The sequence below is a fragment of the Bison bison genome, unplaced genomic scaffold (genome assembly GCF_000754665.1).
Source record: "Bison bison bison isolate TAMUID 2011002044 unplaced genomic scaffold, Bison_UMD1.0 scf7180017864491, whole genome shotgun sequence".
Lineage (NCBI taxonomy): Eukaryota > Metazoa > Chordata > Mammalia > Artiodactyla > Bovidae > Bison > Bison bison.
In genome coordinates, this window is record NW_011495050.1 from 19,079,434 (window position 1) to 19,092,422 (window position 12,989).

General features: G+C 38.2%; 1 protein-coding gene across 1 annotated transcript in view; it reads right to left on the bottom strand.

Moving 5' to 3' along the window:
- Positions 1–12,989, bottom strand: part of ATP6V1C1 (ATPase, H+ transporting, lysosomal 42kDa, V1 subunit C1) — a 40,387-nt gene that overhangs the window by 17,591 nt on the left and 9,807 nt on the right. The window contains exons 2-3 of the mRNA XM_010863496.1: positions 7,443–7,609; positions 6,193–6,260 (exon numbers count right to left, since the gene is read on the bottom strand). Of these exons, the coding sequence (XP_010861798.1) occupies positions 6,193–6,260; positions 7,443–7,574 (200 nt within the window). The 5' untranslated portion in view covers positions 7,575–7,609. The remainder of the gene's footprint in view (positions 1–6,192; positions 6,261–7,442; positions 7,610–12,989) is intronic.

A 12,989-nucleotide genomic window follows, 5' to 3' on the forward strand; every position in this document is an offset into this window, starting at 1 on the left:
TTGACTCTGTTTCCATTACACTATCTGTATAATAATGTTAAACAATGGGTCCTAACTTCCAAAATAATGTTAAGGACAAACTGAACCAAGATTTTATTATATGTAAAACTCAACTCAGTAACTGTAGTTTTAAGGAAACCACCTGCAATACGTTTATCAAGTCTGGAAAGAAAGTAGTGGAAAGTTGGCGAGGGTAAGCTGAAAGAGTGTGCAACAGACCTCACCACCCTGTAAGAACAAAGTGGGAAGCAGGAGCTTGCACTCATCAGATGCATACTTCCCCTCAGGACAAACGGGATCCGACAGGCAACAGAACACAAGCAACAGTGCAGTCCTACATTATGTATTCATTACCTACTGACGAGCATCTACTATTTGAGATTTGTTTTGTTGTTGTTTAGTTGCTAAATCATGTCTGACTCTTTTGTGATCCCAAGAACTATAGGCCGCCAGGCTCCTCTGTCCATGGGACCTCCTGCTCAGTGCTAAAGAGGAAACAAATCATGGTGCCAAACTACTGAAGCAACTGTGTATCACCTTGTCAACCCCTTTACTTTATAAACACACCCAAGTATAAAGACAGGAAGTGATTTAGTTCCAGAAGTCACAAAACCAGTTCCTGGCAGAGCAGTGACAGAAACCTGTCACCCTGATTCTTGTGTTCTGTGTTCTTCACCCCCTCACCCCCCACCATTCCTTGTCCACCTATGGGCCATGGGTGGGATATATAAGTTCAGCTCAGTTCAGTCGCTCAGTCATGTCTGACTCTTTGCTACCCCATGAACCGCAGCACGCCAGGCCTCCCTGTCCATCACCAACTCCCAGAGTCCACCCAAACCCATGTCCATTGAGTCGGTGATGCCATCCAACCATCTCATCCTCTGTCATCCCCTTCTCCTCCTGCCCCCAATCCCTCCCAGCATCAGGGTCTTTTCCAATGAGTCAGCTCTTCCCATCAGCAACTGTGTATCCCAAGTATTGAAGTTTCAGCTTCAACATCAGTCCTTCCAATGAACACTCAGGACTGATCTCCTTTAGGATGGACTGGTTGGATCTCCTTGCAGTCCAAGGGACTCTCAAGAGTCTTCTCCAACACCACAGTTCAAAAGCATTAATTCTTCAGCACTCAGCTTTCTTCACAGTCCAACTCTCACATCCATACATGACTACTGGAAAAACCACAGCCTTGACTAGACGGACCTTTGTTGACAAAGTAATGTCTCTGCTTTCTAATATGCTGTCTAGGTTGGTCGTAAAAATCTGTGGTGAGTGCCAACTGAGATGATCAGGTTACAGAGATGCATAAAGGAAAAAGATTTCATTTCCAGTGACTGTAATCAAAAAAGCATAATGGATCAAGAGCAGGGCAGTGAAGGACAGGAATGGTTTTTTTTGAAAGGCTGATTAGGCATGAAGAATGTATATTCTTGCCACAGGGCATCGTATGAGTCAAGATCTGGAGAGAAAGAAAAGCAATGAATGAGGAGGGGTCCAGACAGTCTGGAGTGTCATGCTGGGGAGAGAGGGAGGTTGGGCTAGGAAGCAGGCTGGGGTCAGACTGCATGGGGATCACCTCTGACGGCAGTCAGCAGGAAGAGGGGTGACACGGTCAGGACTTGGGCCAATTTCTTGTATGACTTTTGTGTTTAATGGCAGGGAGTGTAAACTGGAAGACAAATTAAGAAACTCCTGCAGCATGGACCAAGAAGGGCCAGGAAAAGGCGACAGAAGGACAAAATGTGAATGACAAACCTAAGCTGAATGACCTCAATTCTAAGAAAGTGCAACAAATTCAGAAAAAAATGATGTAAACTCTAAGTCCTCAACATGCTTAAACCTGGGATCTGTACATACACTTGGCTGTATCTCCAAAATCCACCCATTCCTTCAAAGATGAACCATTATTCCCATATAACTTGAGGAGCATCTTGTAAACAGAACCATGTGCTATGAACATTCAAAAATGGGCATGATCACAACACTGCAAATCAACTATACTTAAAAAAAAAAAAAGTGCAGGTTTACCACAGAAAATAGTTCAGAGTGTAAAACTGCCTGATATCAAATTTATCAACTTAACATTACAGAACTGAGAAATTCAAAATCTCCCTCTGCATCTCTACAAGAGTATCTATGACATATGGTCACCTTAAAAAAAAAAACAGTTCTAATGGTTAGACCACTGAAAAAGCACAAACTATAATTTACTCCACCACAATGTTCAGACTTAAAAAACTGTAACACTATAAGCTAGAATCTGTCAATTCTACTAAAGTCTAAGAACCATATGATTTTTAAAATTCCTCAGATCTTTCAGGGAGACTGATAAGGACACGACTGCATAACAGTGCAAGATAACAACAGTGCATAACAGTGCCTAAGAACTGCATCTGTGTGACACTTACTTTCCTAAAATTTGTGCGCCAATCTTATACTATATTCAAGACATCCTGTTGATGATTTAAAGAAAAATCTAGAAAGCTATCGAGGTGATGAATAAGGCTCCAAATAAGTGTTGATAATTATATTTTCAGGAGCCTCCCTTCCCAGTGTCTTTCTTTGTCATGACTTAACATTGTAATGAGGTAGGTGGGACAGCAGAAAAGACAATCACCTCAAGGTGGCAACCACAAAAAGTTTCCTCAAACTCTTTTATTAATTAAAAACTTACATTAAGAGACCAAGAGACAATTCTTACCATTGGTCAGTTTTTTGAGAGTATCATCAATAATTACTTTCACATTTGCTCTATACGGATGCAAGGAATTATTAACCCTTTAAAAGCAAATCTGTTACTCTCTGCTTTCATCCTCTCTTTTCCATTTTTATTGCCTAATGCCTCCTCTTACTTGAGGTTTTCATTATTTCTTGCCTAATTCGACTGTAAAACTGGTTCTTAACTGGCCTTTCACCTCAGGAATACATCTTTGCATGTATACGTGCTAAGTTACTGCAGTCGTGTCTAACTCTATGCGACTCTATTGACCACAGCCTGCAGGTTCCTCTGTCCATGGAGATTTTCCAGGTAAGAATACTGGAGTGGGTTGCCACACGCTCCTCCAGGGGATCTTTCCCACCCAGGGCTCAAACTCGCGTCTCTTAGATCTCCTGCATTCACAGGTGTGTTCTTTACCACCAGTGCTACTTGGGAAGCCTAGGACCTCTTCAGGTCTATTTATTTCCTTAGCACACGTTGTTATGTACAAAGATCTCTCTGAAACATCTCAGCCTCTATTACCAGAGCCAGTGCATTTGAGGTTCTACCAATTCAGAAAAGTCTAACAACACAGAAGGGAAGACCCTTCTGTACAGATTTAGAGAATAAGTTCCCCTCTATTCAAGCCTGTTCCTTTAAAGCGTCAATCAGATACACACTTCTTAAGATTCACCAAAATTCTTTTTTTTTTTTTTTTAACTAATTATACCTATTTACCTAAGCCCTAAGTATTAAAAGCTCTGTATCTCAAGACTCAAATGATTTGATTATAGACTGATTCTGTCAATTAATCAAGATACAGAAAGCTATTAAGGATCCCATACCCACCTTCAGCTAAAATACACAGAAACTGAATTTCCTAAGTAACTAAACCTGTAATCTAGAAAAATCTTTCAATGTAACTGAATTTTGAACACAAAAGCATCACTAAATAAATCTTCCAACAAATGGCAGAACATCCGATGTTCACCAACCAAAGATTTAATATGCTAGGGTGGCAACACTCCTGAAATTATTTACAGATTCTACACAATCCCCACTGAAATTCCAGCTGAAATTGCAGAAATTTGACACAGTGTTCCTAAAATCCAAATAGAAATGAAAGGAACCAGAATAACCAAAACAATCCTGAAAAGACTAAATAAACTTGGAGAACTCACACTTTCTGATTTTAAAACTAACTACAAAGCTACAGTCAAGAGGGCAATGTGGGACTGGCATCAGGACAGGAATATGGAACACAAAAGGGAGTTCAGAAATGTTAATAACTCTTACATTTATGTTCGACTGATTTTTGCAAGGGTGTCAGGACAATTCACTGCAGAGACAGAATAGTCTTTTCAACAAATGGCATTAGGACAACTGGATACTCAGTCAAAAGAATGAAGATGGACTTCTACCTCACACCATATACAATAAGTAACTCAAAATGAATTCAGTTCAGTTCAGTCGCTCAGTCGTGTCCGACTCTTTGTGACCCCATGAATTGCAACACGCTAGGCCTCCCTGTCCATCACCAACTCCTGGAGTTCACTCAAACTCACGTCCATGGAGCTGGCGATGCCATCCAGCCATCTCATCCTCTGTCGTCCCCTTCTCCTCCTGCCCCCAATCCCTCCCAGCATCAGAGTCTTTTCCAATGAGTCAGCTCTTCAAGTGAGGTGGCCAAAGTACTGGAGTTTCAGCTTTAGCATCATTCCTTCCAAAGAACACCCAGGACTGATCTCCTTTAGAATGGACTGGTTGGATCTCCTTGTAGTCCAAGGGACTCTCAAGAGTCTTCTCCAACACCACAGTTCAAAAGCATCAATTCTTCGGCACTCAGTTTTCTTCACAGTCCAACTCTCACATCCATACATGATCTCTGGAAAAACCATAGCCTTGACTAGACGGACCTTTGTTGGCAAAGTAATGTCTCTGCTTTTGAATATGCTGTCTAGGATGGTCGTAACTTTCCTTCCAAGGAGTAAGCGTCTTTTAATTTCATGGCTATAGTCACCATCTGCAGTGATTTTGGAGCCCCCAAAAATAAAGTCTGACACTGTTTCCACTGTTTCCCCATCTATTTCCCATTAAAACGACCTAAATATAACAGCTAAAACTAGAAAACTCTTAGAAGAAAATATAGACACAAAACTGTGATCCTGGATTAGGCAATGGTTTCTTAGATACAAGGACAAGAACATAAGACACAAAAAAGATAAACTGGACAGCAAAATTAAGTATCTTGTACCTCAAAGGACACCACCTAGAAAGTGAAGAAAAACCAGAGAATGGGAAAAAATATCTGCAAGTCCTATCTGATAAGAGAGTTGTATCCAGACTATATAAAAAACTCTTACAAGTCAATAATCAAAAGAACGGTAAGTCAATTAAAAAACAGGTGAAGGATCCAAACGGACATTTCTCCAAAGAAGAAACATAAATGGCCAACAAACAAATGGAAAGATGCTTAACACATTATTAGCCATTAGGGAAATGCAAATCAAAAACACAGTGAAATACTCTTTAATATCCATTAGGATTGCTATAATCAAAAAGATGGATCTTAATGAGTGTCCATCAAGAATGTGGAGAAATCACAAGCTTCATACACTGCTGGTGAGACTGTAACAGAGTGCAGCCAACTCTGAAAAACAATCAGACAGGTCCTCAAAATGTTGAAAATACAGTTACCGTATGCCCCAGCAATTCCACTCCTTGGTACGTACCCAAAAGAAATGAAAACATATGAACATACAAATACTTACACACAAATATTCATAGCAGCATTTATTCATATTAGCCAAAATGTGGAAACAACCTTAATGTCCATCAACTGATGAATGGATTAATAAAATAGTCTATCTGCACAATGTAATATTATTTGGTAATAAAAAGAAATTAAATGTTGATACATGCTACAACATGGATGTACAACATGCTACAACAACCTTGAAAACATTACACTAAGGCAAAGAAGGGCTTCCCTGGAAGCTCAGATGGTAAAGAATCTGCCTGCAATGCAGGAGACCAAGGTGTGATCCCTGGGTTCAGAAGATCCCCTGGAGAAAGGAATGGCAACCCGCTCCAGTATTCTTGTCTGGGAATTCCCATGGACAGAGGAGCCTGGCAGGCTATAGTCCATGGGGTTGCAGAAAGTCAGACACAACTGAGTGACTAACACTATAAGGCAAAGAAGCCAGTCACAAGAGACCACGTATTTTCCGATTCCATTTATACGAAATGTCCACAAAAAGCAAATCTATAGTGTCAGAACGCAGATTAGTGGGTAGTGGGGGTAGGGGATAACTGCTAATGGGAACAGGATGTTTATGATAACAGAAGGGAGATGAAAAGGCACTAAAGTTGACTGATCTCTAACTTCATTCCAATAAGCAGAGTATGTATACATATAATAATAAACCCAATCCCAGGGAGCCTGATAATAGCACTCTCATTCTGCTCTAGCCTGTTCATATAAATAAATACGTTACCCTTCTACAAATGCATCCAGTTTAGCCAGTTCATCTGACAAACCAACCAGGACATCAAGTGTGCCAACCTAGAAGGGAAATACAACATTTTATTAGATTTCTCCTTTTTAAAAAAAACAAGGTAATACAGCATCTTGATTTGAAAGGCCTGCAGATCTTAAGTTCTCCATATTTTATTTCATAATATGCAAGTGTGGTTAAAAAATGCAAGACATTTCAAAGCTATTTATATGTACAAAATAATCCTCTAATTTATGAGGACCACCATTTAGATGTGAAGATTCCACAAGAGCAGGCCCGTGCCTCTACTTGTCCTGCCCAGTGGGAGGGTTCATTTGAAGTTGTGGTTTACATTAGCAGCTTTTAAACACGGATCCAGGGCTGTGCATCTTTAGTTCCATTTGGGGTTTTTGGTCCTTTTTTTAAAGAAATCTTTATTATTACTAGCCATGCCACAGGGCATGCAGGAACTTATTTCCCAGACCCCGGATTGATCTGCGTCCCCTGCAGTGGAAGCATGGAGTCCTAACCACTGGACCACCAGAGAATTCTCTGTAATTTAATTGGTACACAAAACCAAGTATGTATAAACAAGCAAGTTTTAGAAGAAATGTCCATAGTCTACAGGAGTGTATCAAAGGACTTTATTTCTTAAATGAGTGCTGTGTACAACTGTCGAATATCATGATCTTTTCATCCATCACAAAAGTTCAGTCAACTGATTACTGGCAGTCTGCTTCACTTAGAGGCTGCTAGGTTACTGATGTTTAATAAACATTAAATAGATAAACTACATTAAATAACTAGATTTACCAAGAATAATTTAAAGAGATGCAATGGTAGAACAGTTACAATATCAGTGAGTATTACATGAATAACAGAAAAACATATTCACTGTGATATTTAAGAATACATATTACTAAGATTTCTCACTTCTAAAAATCTTCCCTGTGAAAGTAACACATCAAGTATTTTCGTAAGATTTCTCATTAAAATTTAAATCATAATTTTAAAAAAGCACAAAAGTTTAGGGGAATATGTTACTTTGTTTTAGTAGTTTTCTTCAAAAAAATCTCAATTTCCTTGTTATCTAAAATCTGAAAATTAGAAAGAACAAGGTAAGTTGTAAATTATGCCAATCCATAGAATTTTCTCTCGAAAGAACCTGGGTATCTCATTTCGACCAAAAGGTAAGCAGAGACAGCTGTCCTTTCCCTCACAATGAACTCCTCTGCACAGCGCAGGTTTACCTTTAAGTCAGGAATGTTGAACTTTGAAGAAACTGCAAGGTTATTGTTTTTTGTAGTTGCCGCATGCAATTTCTCCCATGTTTGCTGACATGTTTTCTCCCCAGGAGCCGATATAAGCCAGAACTCAGTCATGTTGTTTACCAGATGTATCTTCCAAAATTAAGACTCTGAAAGGTAAAACAAAACTAAGTAAAAATACATTTACTACCACTTGTTTCTAAATTATTTCAGAGTGATAAGCACAGCCTGTTGCAAAACTGATTCAACAGTGGTATACAATCCTGAACAAACTCAAATTTACTTACCTGGATATAAGTCCATATAAATGGGAAACGGTGATTTATTTACATACAATACTAGGAAAAAGTGATGATAAAGACCTAATACATGAAGTACACAATTTTCTAAAAATGACCCAACATCCTAAAATGGGAGCTAGTCAAGAAGGGAGACTACCAAAAATGTCAGCCCCCAACAGTTTCAATCCCCCAAAGAAGTTGGAGAGTCACCAATTAATGGGTTTATCTTAAATTTTTAAAATAAAAAACCTAAATAGGAAGTGAAAAGCTATACATAACTCTGACCTTTGAAAAAGAACTGAATCAATGCACTTCAACAGTAGCCACCAAATAAATTTGCCACATCTGGTTTGGCAAATCCTACAAGGTCAGCCAAATTCTAATCCCTAGTCAAACTAATCTCAATCCCTAACATATACTTAATGGTCATCAACCACTTACAAATTTGCACACACAAAAAAATACTGCCAATCAGCCTTGTAAATCAGTCTTTTATTTAAAATATGCCTGGGAGGGGTGCATAACATACAACACTATTGGATCTGAGTAAGAGGCCGTGGTTCTCACTTTCCAGAGTTCCATTAAGCACACAATCCTCTTCCCCAACCTCTCTCCTCCCTTTTCCCCTCCTTCCTTCTCTCTCTCTCTCTCTGTCTCTCTCTCTACACACACACACACACACACACACAAACAAACACCACACACACACACACACACACACAGCCCACACACACACACACACACACACACACACACAAACAAAGCCCAAAGTCAAACTTGGGAATATAAGTAGGTAAGCACGAAAACACAAAATATAAAAGAACTCAATATAACAGTATCATTATTTCTACTTTAATATGCTTTCATTATAACCAACATAAACTTTCTACTACCACAACTTGTTTTGAAACCTTTCCTGAAATTTGGAGTCTTAGAAGATTAACTGTCTTACAGAGTTGTCCTGATAATAAATCAAATAATGAATGTGAAAGAACTCTGCAAATTTACATTTCCTTTAAAATGTAAAGCATGATAGTTAATTACAATGGACTTTCCTAATTATAGAAGCCCACTGTAATTAACCCTACCTAGTCAGTACACAATTGAAGGTGATCATAGATGTCATTCTACATACTTGTTTTTTCCTAACTTCCATTTCAAGAGCATCTACCATATACTAGGTACTGCTCTAAATGTCTTATACATTGTCATCTCAATTAATCTTCCTAACACCTCTATAAGATACATATGATCCTTTCCATTTACAGATTAAAAAACATTCTCAGAGCGATCAGACTGATAAAAATACAGATGCCGGTACTAAATCAATCTTTCAAGAATCCTACTCTAAGATGATTTTTCCAACATTACTGGGGGAAAAAAAAAAAGCTGCACTAAGAACTACACTCTCTCAAATGGCCAACAAACTAAACAGAGCTTTTGTAGTGACGGCAGGCCCAGACAAAGCACTCAGCCTGGCCAGAAAAGCAGTCTTTGATGACATTTTTAAACCTCCTCTCCTTGAAAAATGGCAGGTGATGGGATCATCAGTCCTGCTTATGACACTGTTAAATTATCTAAACTGCAGTTTCTTCAAAGATTGTAACAATAGGAGCTATTACAGTAGATGTCACTATCATACCACTCAGAGTTCTAGAAAATCTTTTTCAGCCAACAGGTTTTCAAACGATTTCAAGAAATAAGAAAGAGGACCACATTTTCTCATTTATAAATAAACATCTGCCCAAATTACTGAGTTTTCACTAGAGTTGAATGAAATGTCATGTTATTTCTAAATAGAACTAGAGTCCCCTCTGGCCTTCAAAGGCTACTCTCAGTATCCCAAGTAGGAAATATCTTGTTTACTTACTATCTTATCAATGCCACTGTAATGCAGTTATCACACTATCCTGCTTCATTTTTTTCATAACATTTTTTCCTCTCCACCTGACTGGGAAATCCTGAAGGACCAAAATCATGTCTTCTTTTCTAATGCCCTGAAAGCCCAGCATATACAATTCCTGTCAACATCAGGGACTTTATAAATGCTTGTTTTATGATAAAATGAAATATACCAATGACTCCAATCAAAAAATCTGATTGGAGGAAAAAAAATAAAAGCCAAGAAAAATATTTAAATGTTTTTAAACTTTTTTTTAACTTAAGAGTCTTTCAGAAAACCACCTTAGAGTAACATAGACATTAAAAATTGATAAAGCTGCAAGTAACTAAGCCTTTGTCTTTCGTTATTTTAAGTTGTGAATACAGAAATATAAAAAAGAGAGACTGAGAAAGAACCTCTAGGTACTTTAGGCAAAGCAATGGCCTCATTTCTTCTGTCCTCTGGTCAAAGCGAACTAACTATACAAGAGGAACCTGATGGGAAAGACAAGCTACTGAAGTATCTAAGGATAAATATAAGAACTGCTTATGAGAAAAGTATCAGTAAGTCTTCCGCAAAATCCCTGTTTTTAAACAAATTCTTTATTTTTTAAACAATGCCCACTGTTATCTGGTCACTTAGACAAGTCACATAAAAATTTTTCTCTTTGAAATTTAAGTACAATTTAAGCTCAGTTCCAATAAACTAATCTCTGCAGATGAACATGTGTGTGTGTCTGTGTGTGTGTGCGAGGGGGAAGGGATGGTAAAAAAATGAAATTCATGTTACAAAACACATTTCTCTTTCTCTCTGAGCTGCACAGAAACAGAGTCAAACCTGTCCAAAAAGTCTGGACACTTCTACCTCTGTTGACTGCTTCAACTCACTGGTTTTTATGCCTAATTATTTCCCTTTGTTTCATCTTGTATATGGAAGTCAGGCATTAACATAGGCAAATCACGTTAAACAAAAGAGAAAATGATTTAAAAGGCATTCCTCAAAACTCAGATCAAGGTTGAAGTCCCTCTGTTACGTGTGTGTATTTGGCTGCTCTCTGGGTGGTCTTTTTTATACTCAAGGTGATTCCAGTTTAGATGCTGAACATTCCCGAACTGTTAGCTCCAGCCTAGGCTCCTCTGTGCATCCAGAGCTGTACCCAACAAGTCTCGACTACAAGACTTTTTCACCTGAATATCTCAAAAAACAAAACCAAAAACACATTTCTAGTCAGACTCCTAATCCCTTCCCCCAAACCTGGTCCTACTTCCGTGTTCCCTTAGCACACCTAGTCCCTGCAACACTGGACAACCGTAATTGTCAAATGTCATCAAGATAGCAGCCAATACTTCTTGCGCACTTCCTACCTACCAGCCCCAGTTAAAACAGTTTATATGGATTAGCTCATTTAGCATACTGGATGGACAGTACTTATAAAAGAAGAAACCAAGGCACAAAAAATGCCTCATAAATTATGATATATATTATAGTGCATTATCATGTCACATATCACACGAGTGTCATGTATCACATGCTTATATGCTAAGCATGAATGTGTTATATGCTCTCATAGCACCTTTTCAGTATTTCCTTGAGAGACATTTTTATTGATATCTTTCTGCCAAATAAACTGCACATTAGAGGAGGTGGAAAGCATGATCGTTTTTGCTACAAGTGTATTCTTAGTACCTGGCACAGAAGCTGGTATGCAAAACCTCAAAAACTACGTGTTGAATATTTCTGAATGAATACCTAACAGTGAAGATGAAACCAGAGAATAAAGTACCTTGCTTATTAATTGGTTAGGTCCCCTTTACTTCCTTTACATTAAAAGAAAAATCAATTTCACTGAAGTATCATTTATATACAGTAAAATGTACCCACAAGAGCACAGCTGGATGAGTTTTTGACACACACACACACACCTGTGTAACCACCACCAAAACCAAGGTTAAGAACATTTCTGTCTTCCCAAACCCTTCCCTCACATACAGGGTCAGTCAGTCCCAGCCCCACTGCAGACCTTGGGCAGATGCTAATCTGTTTTTTGCCGCACTCTAGGCTCATTGGGCCTGACCTAGAATTCCTGTGTAAATGAAGCCCACACTGCATTCTCTTTTGTATCTGGCTTCCTTTGCTCAGCACGGCTTTGATCGCCCATATCCTGTGTGCGATTCATTCCGGTTTACTTCTTAGTGTTCCATTACATGAATGTACTATGGTTTGGGGCCACTAACAACAAAGAACATTCCTTTTCAAAGCCTTTGTGAAAATACATATACATTTATCTTGGATAAACATCTAGAATTTCTGAGTCAAATGACTAACCTATATTTAACCTTATAAGAAGTCATCAAACTTTCCCAAAGTAGATGAAGTACTTTGCATTCCATTAGCAAGATACACAGTCCCAGTTGTCTCGCAGGTCCACTAACACTTAGTGCTATCAGCCTCCTTTGAGCTATTCCAGTGGGCTGTAGCTCTCACTTCCATGATGGCTACAGTTCGGGATCTTTTCACCTCATCAGCCAGCTGTATATCTTCTTTGTGAAGTTTCTATTCAAATACTGTGTCCATTTTTTTTTAATTGCATTGACCTTACTGAGTTAGTTTTTTGTATGATCTTGGTGCAATTTCTTTGAGATGTGTGTGTGTAAAACATGTATTCTGTGCCTTGCCTTTCCTTAATGGTGCTCTTGAGCAGAAGTTTTCAATTCTGATGTCCAGTTTATCAACTTTTTCTATGATTCGTTTACCCCAGGGTCACAAGGATTTATCCTGCTTGTAGTTCAGAGAAATTCTTGAACCTGTGTTTAGAGTTTTCAACAATTCAGGACAAAATTCATTTTCTTCAAAATTGGTTCTTACTTCTTTCCCTTTCCTGAGACAGATATGGCATGTGTATTAAACCACCTGACACTGTCCCACAAGTCACTGAGCTTCCATTCTTTTTTTTTTTTTCAACTGTTTTTCTCTCTACACTTCAGTTTAGAAACTTTCTTGCTACATCTTCTTGTTGGTTAACTTTTTCTTTACAGTTATCTGCTATTTATCTCAAGAAGTGAATTTTTCATATTTTTCAGCCTTGTAAGTTCTGTCTTTTAAAACTTCTTTCTTCATTATTTTCATGTTTTCTATTAAATCCCTGAGCATATCTGTAATTCACAACATTAAACTGTTGATCACTTGATTTTGTGTTAAGAATGTTGTGTTTTAATATATGTAAACATATAGCAGGTTCACTGCTATACAGCAGAAGCTAACACAACTGTAAAGCAACTCTACTCCAATAAAACCTATTTTTAAAAAATTTAAAAGAATGTTATGCTTTAAAACAGTATGAAAAGGCAAAATGATAGGATACTGAAA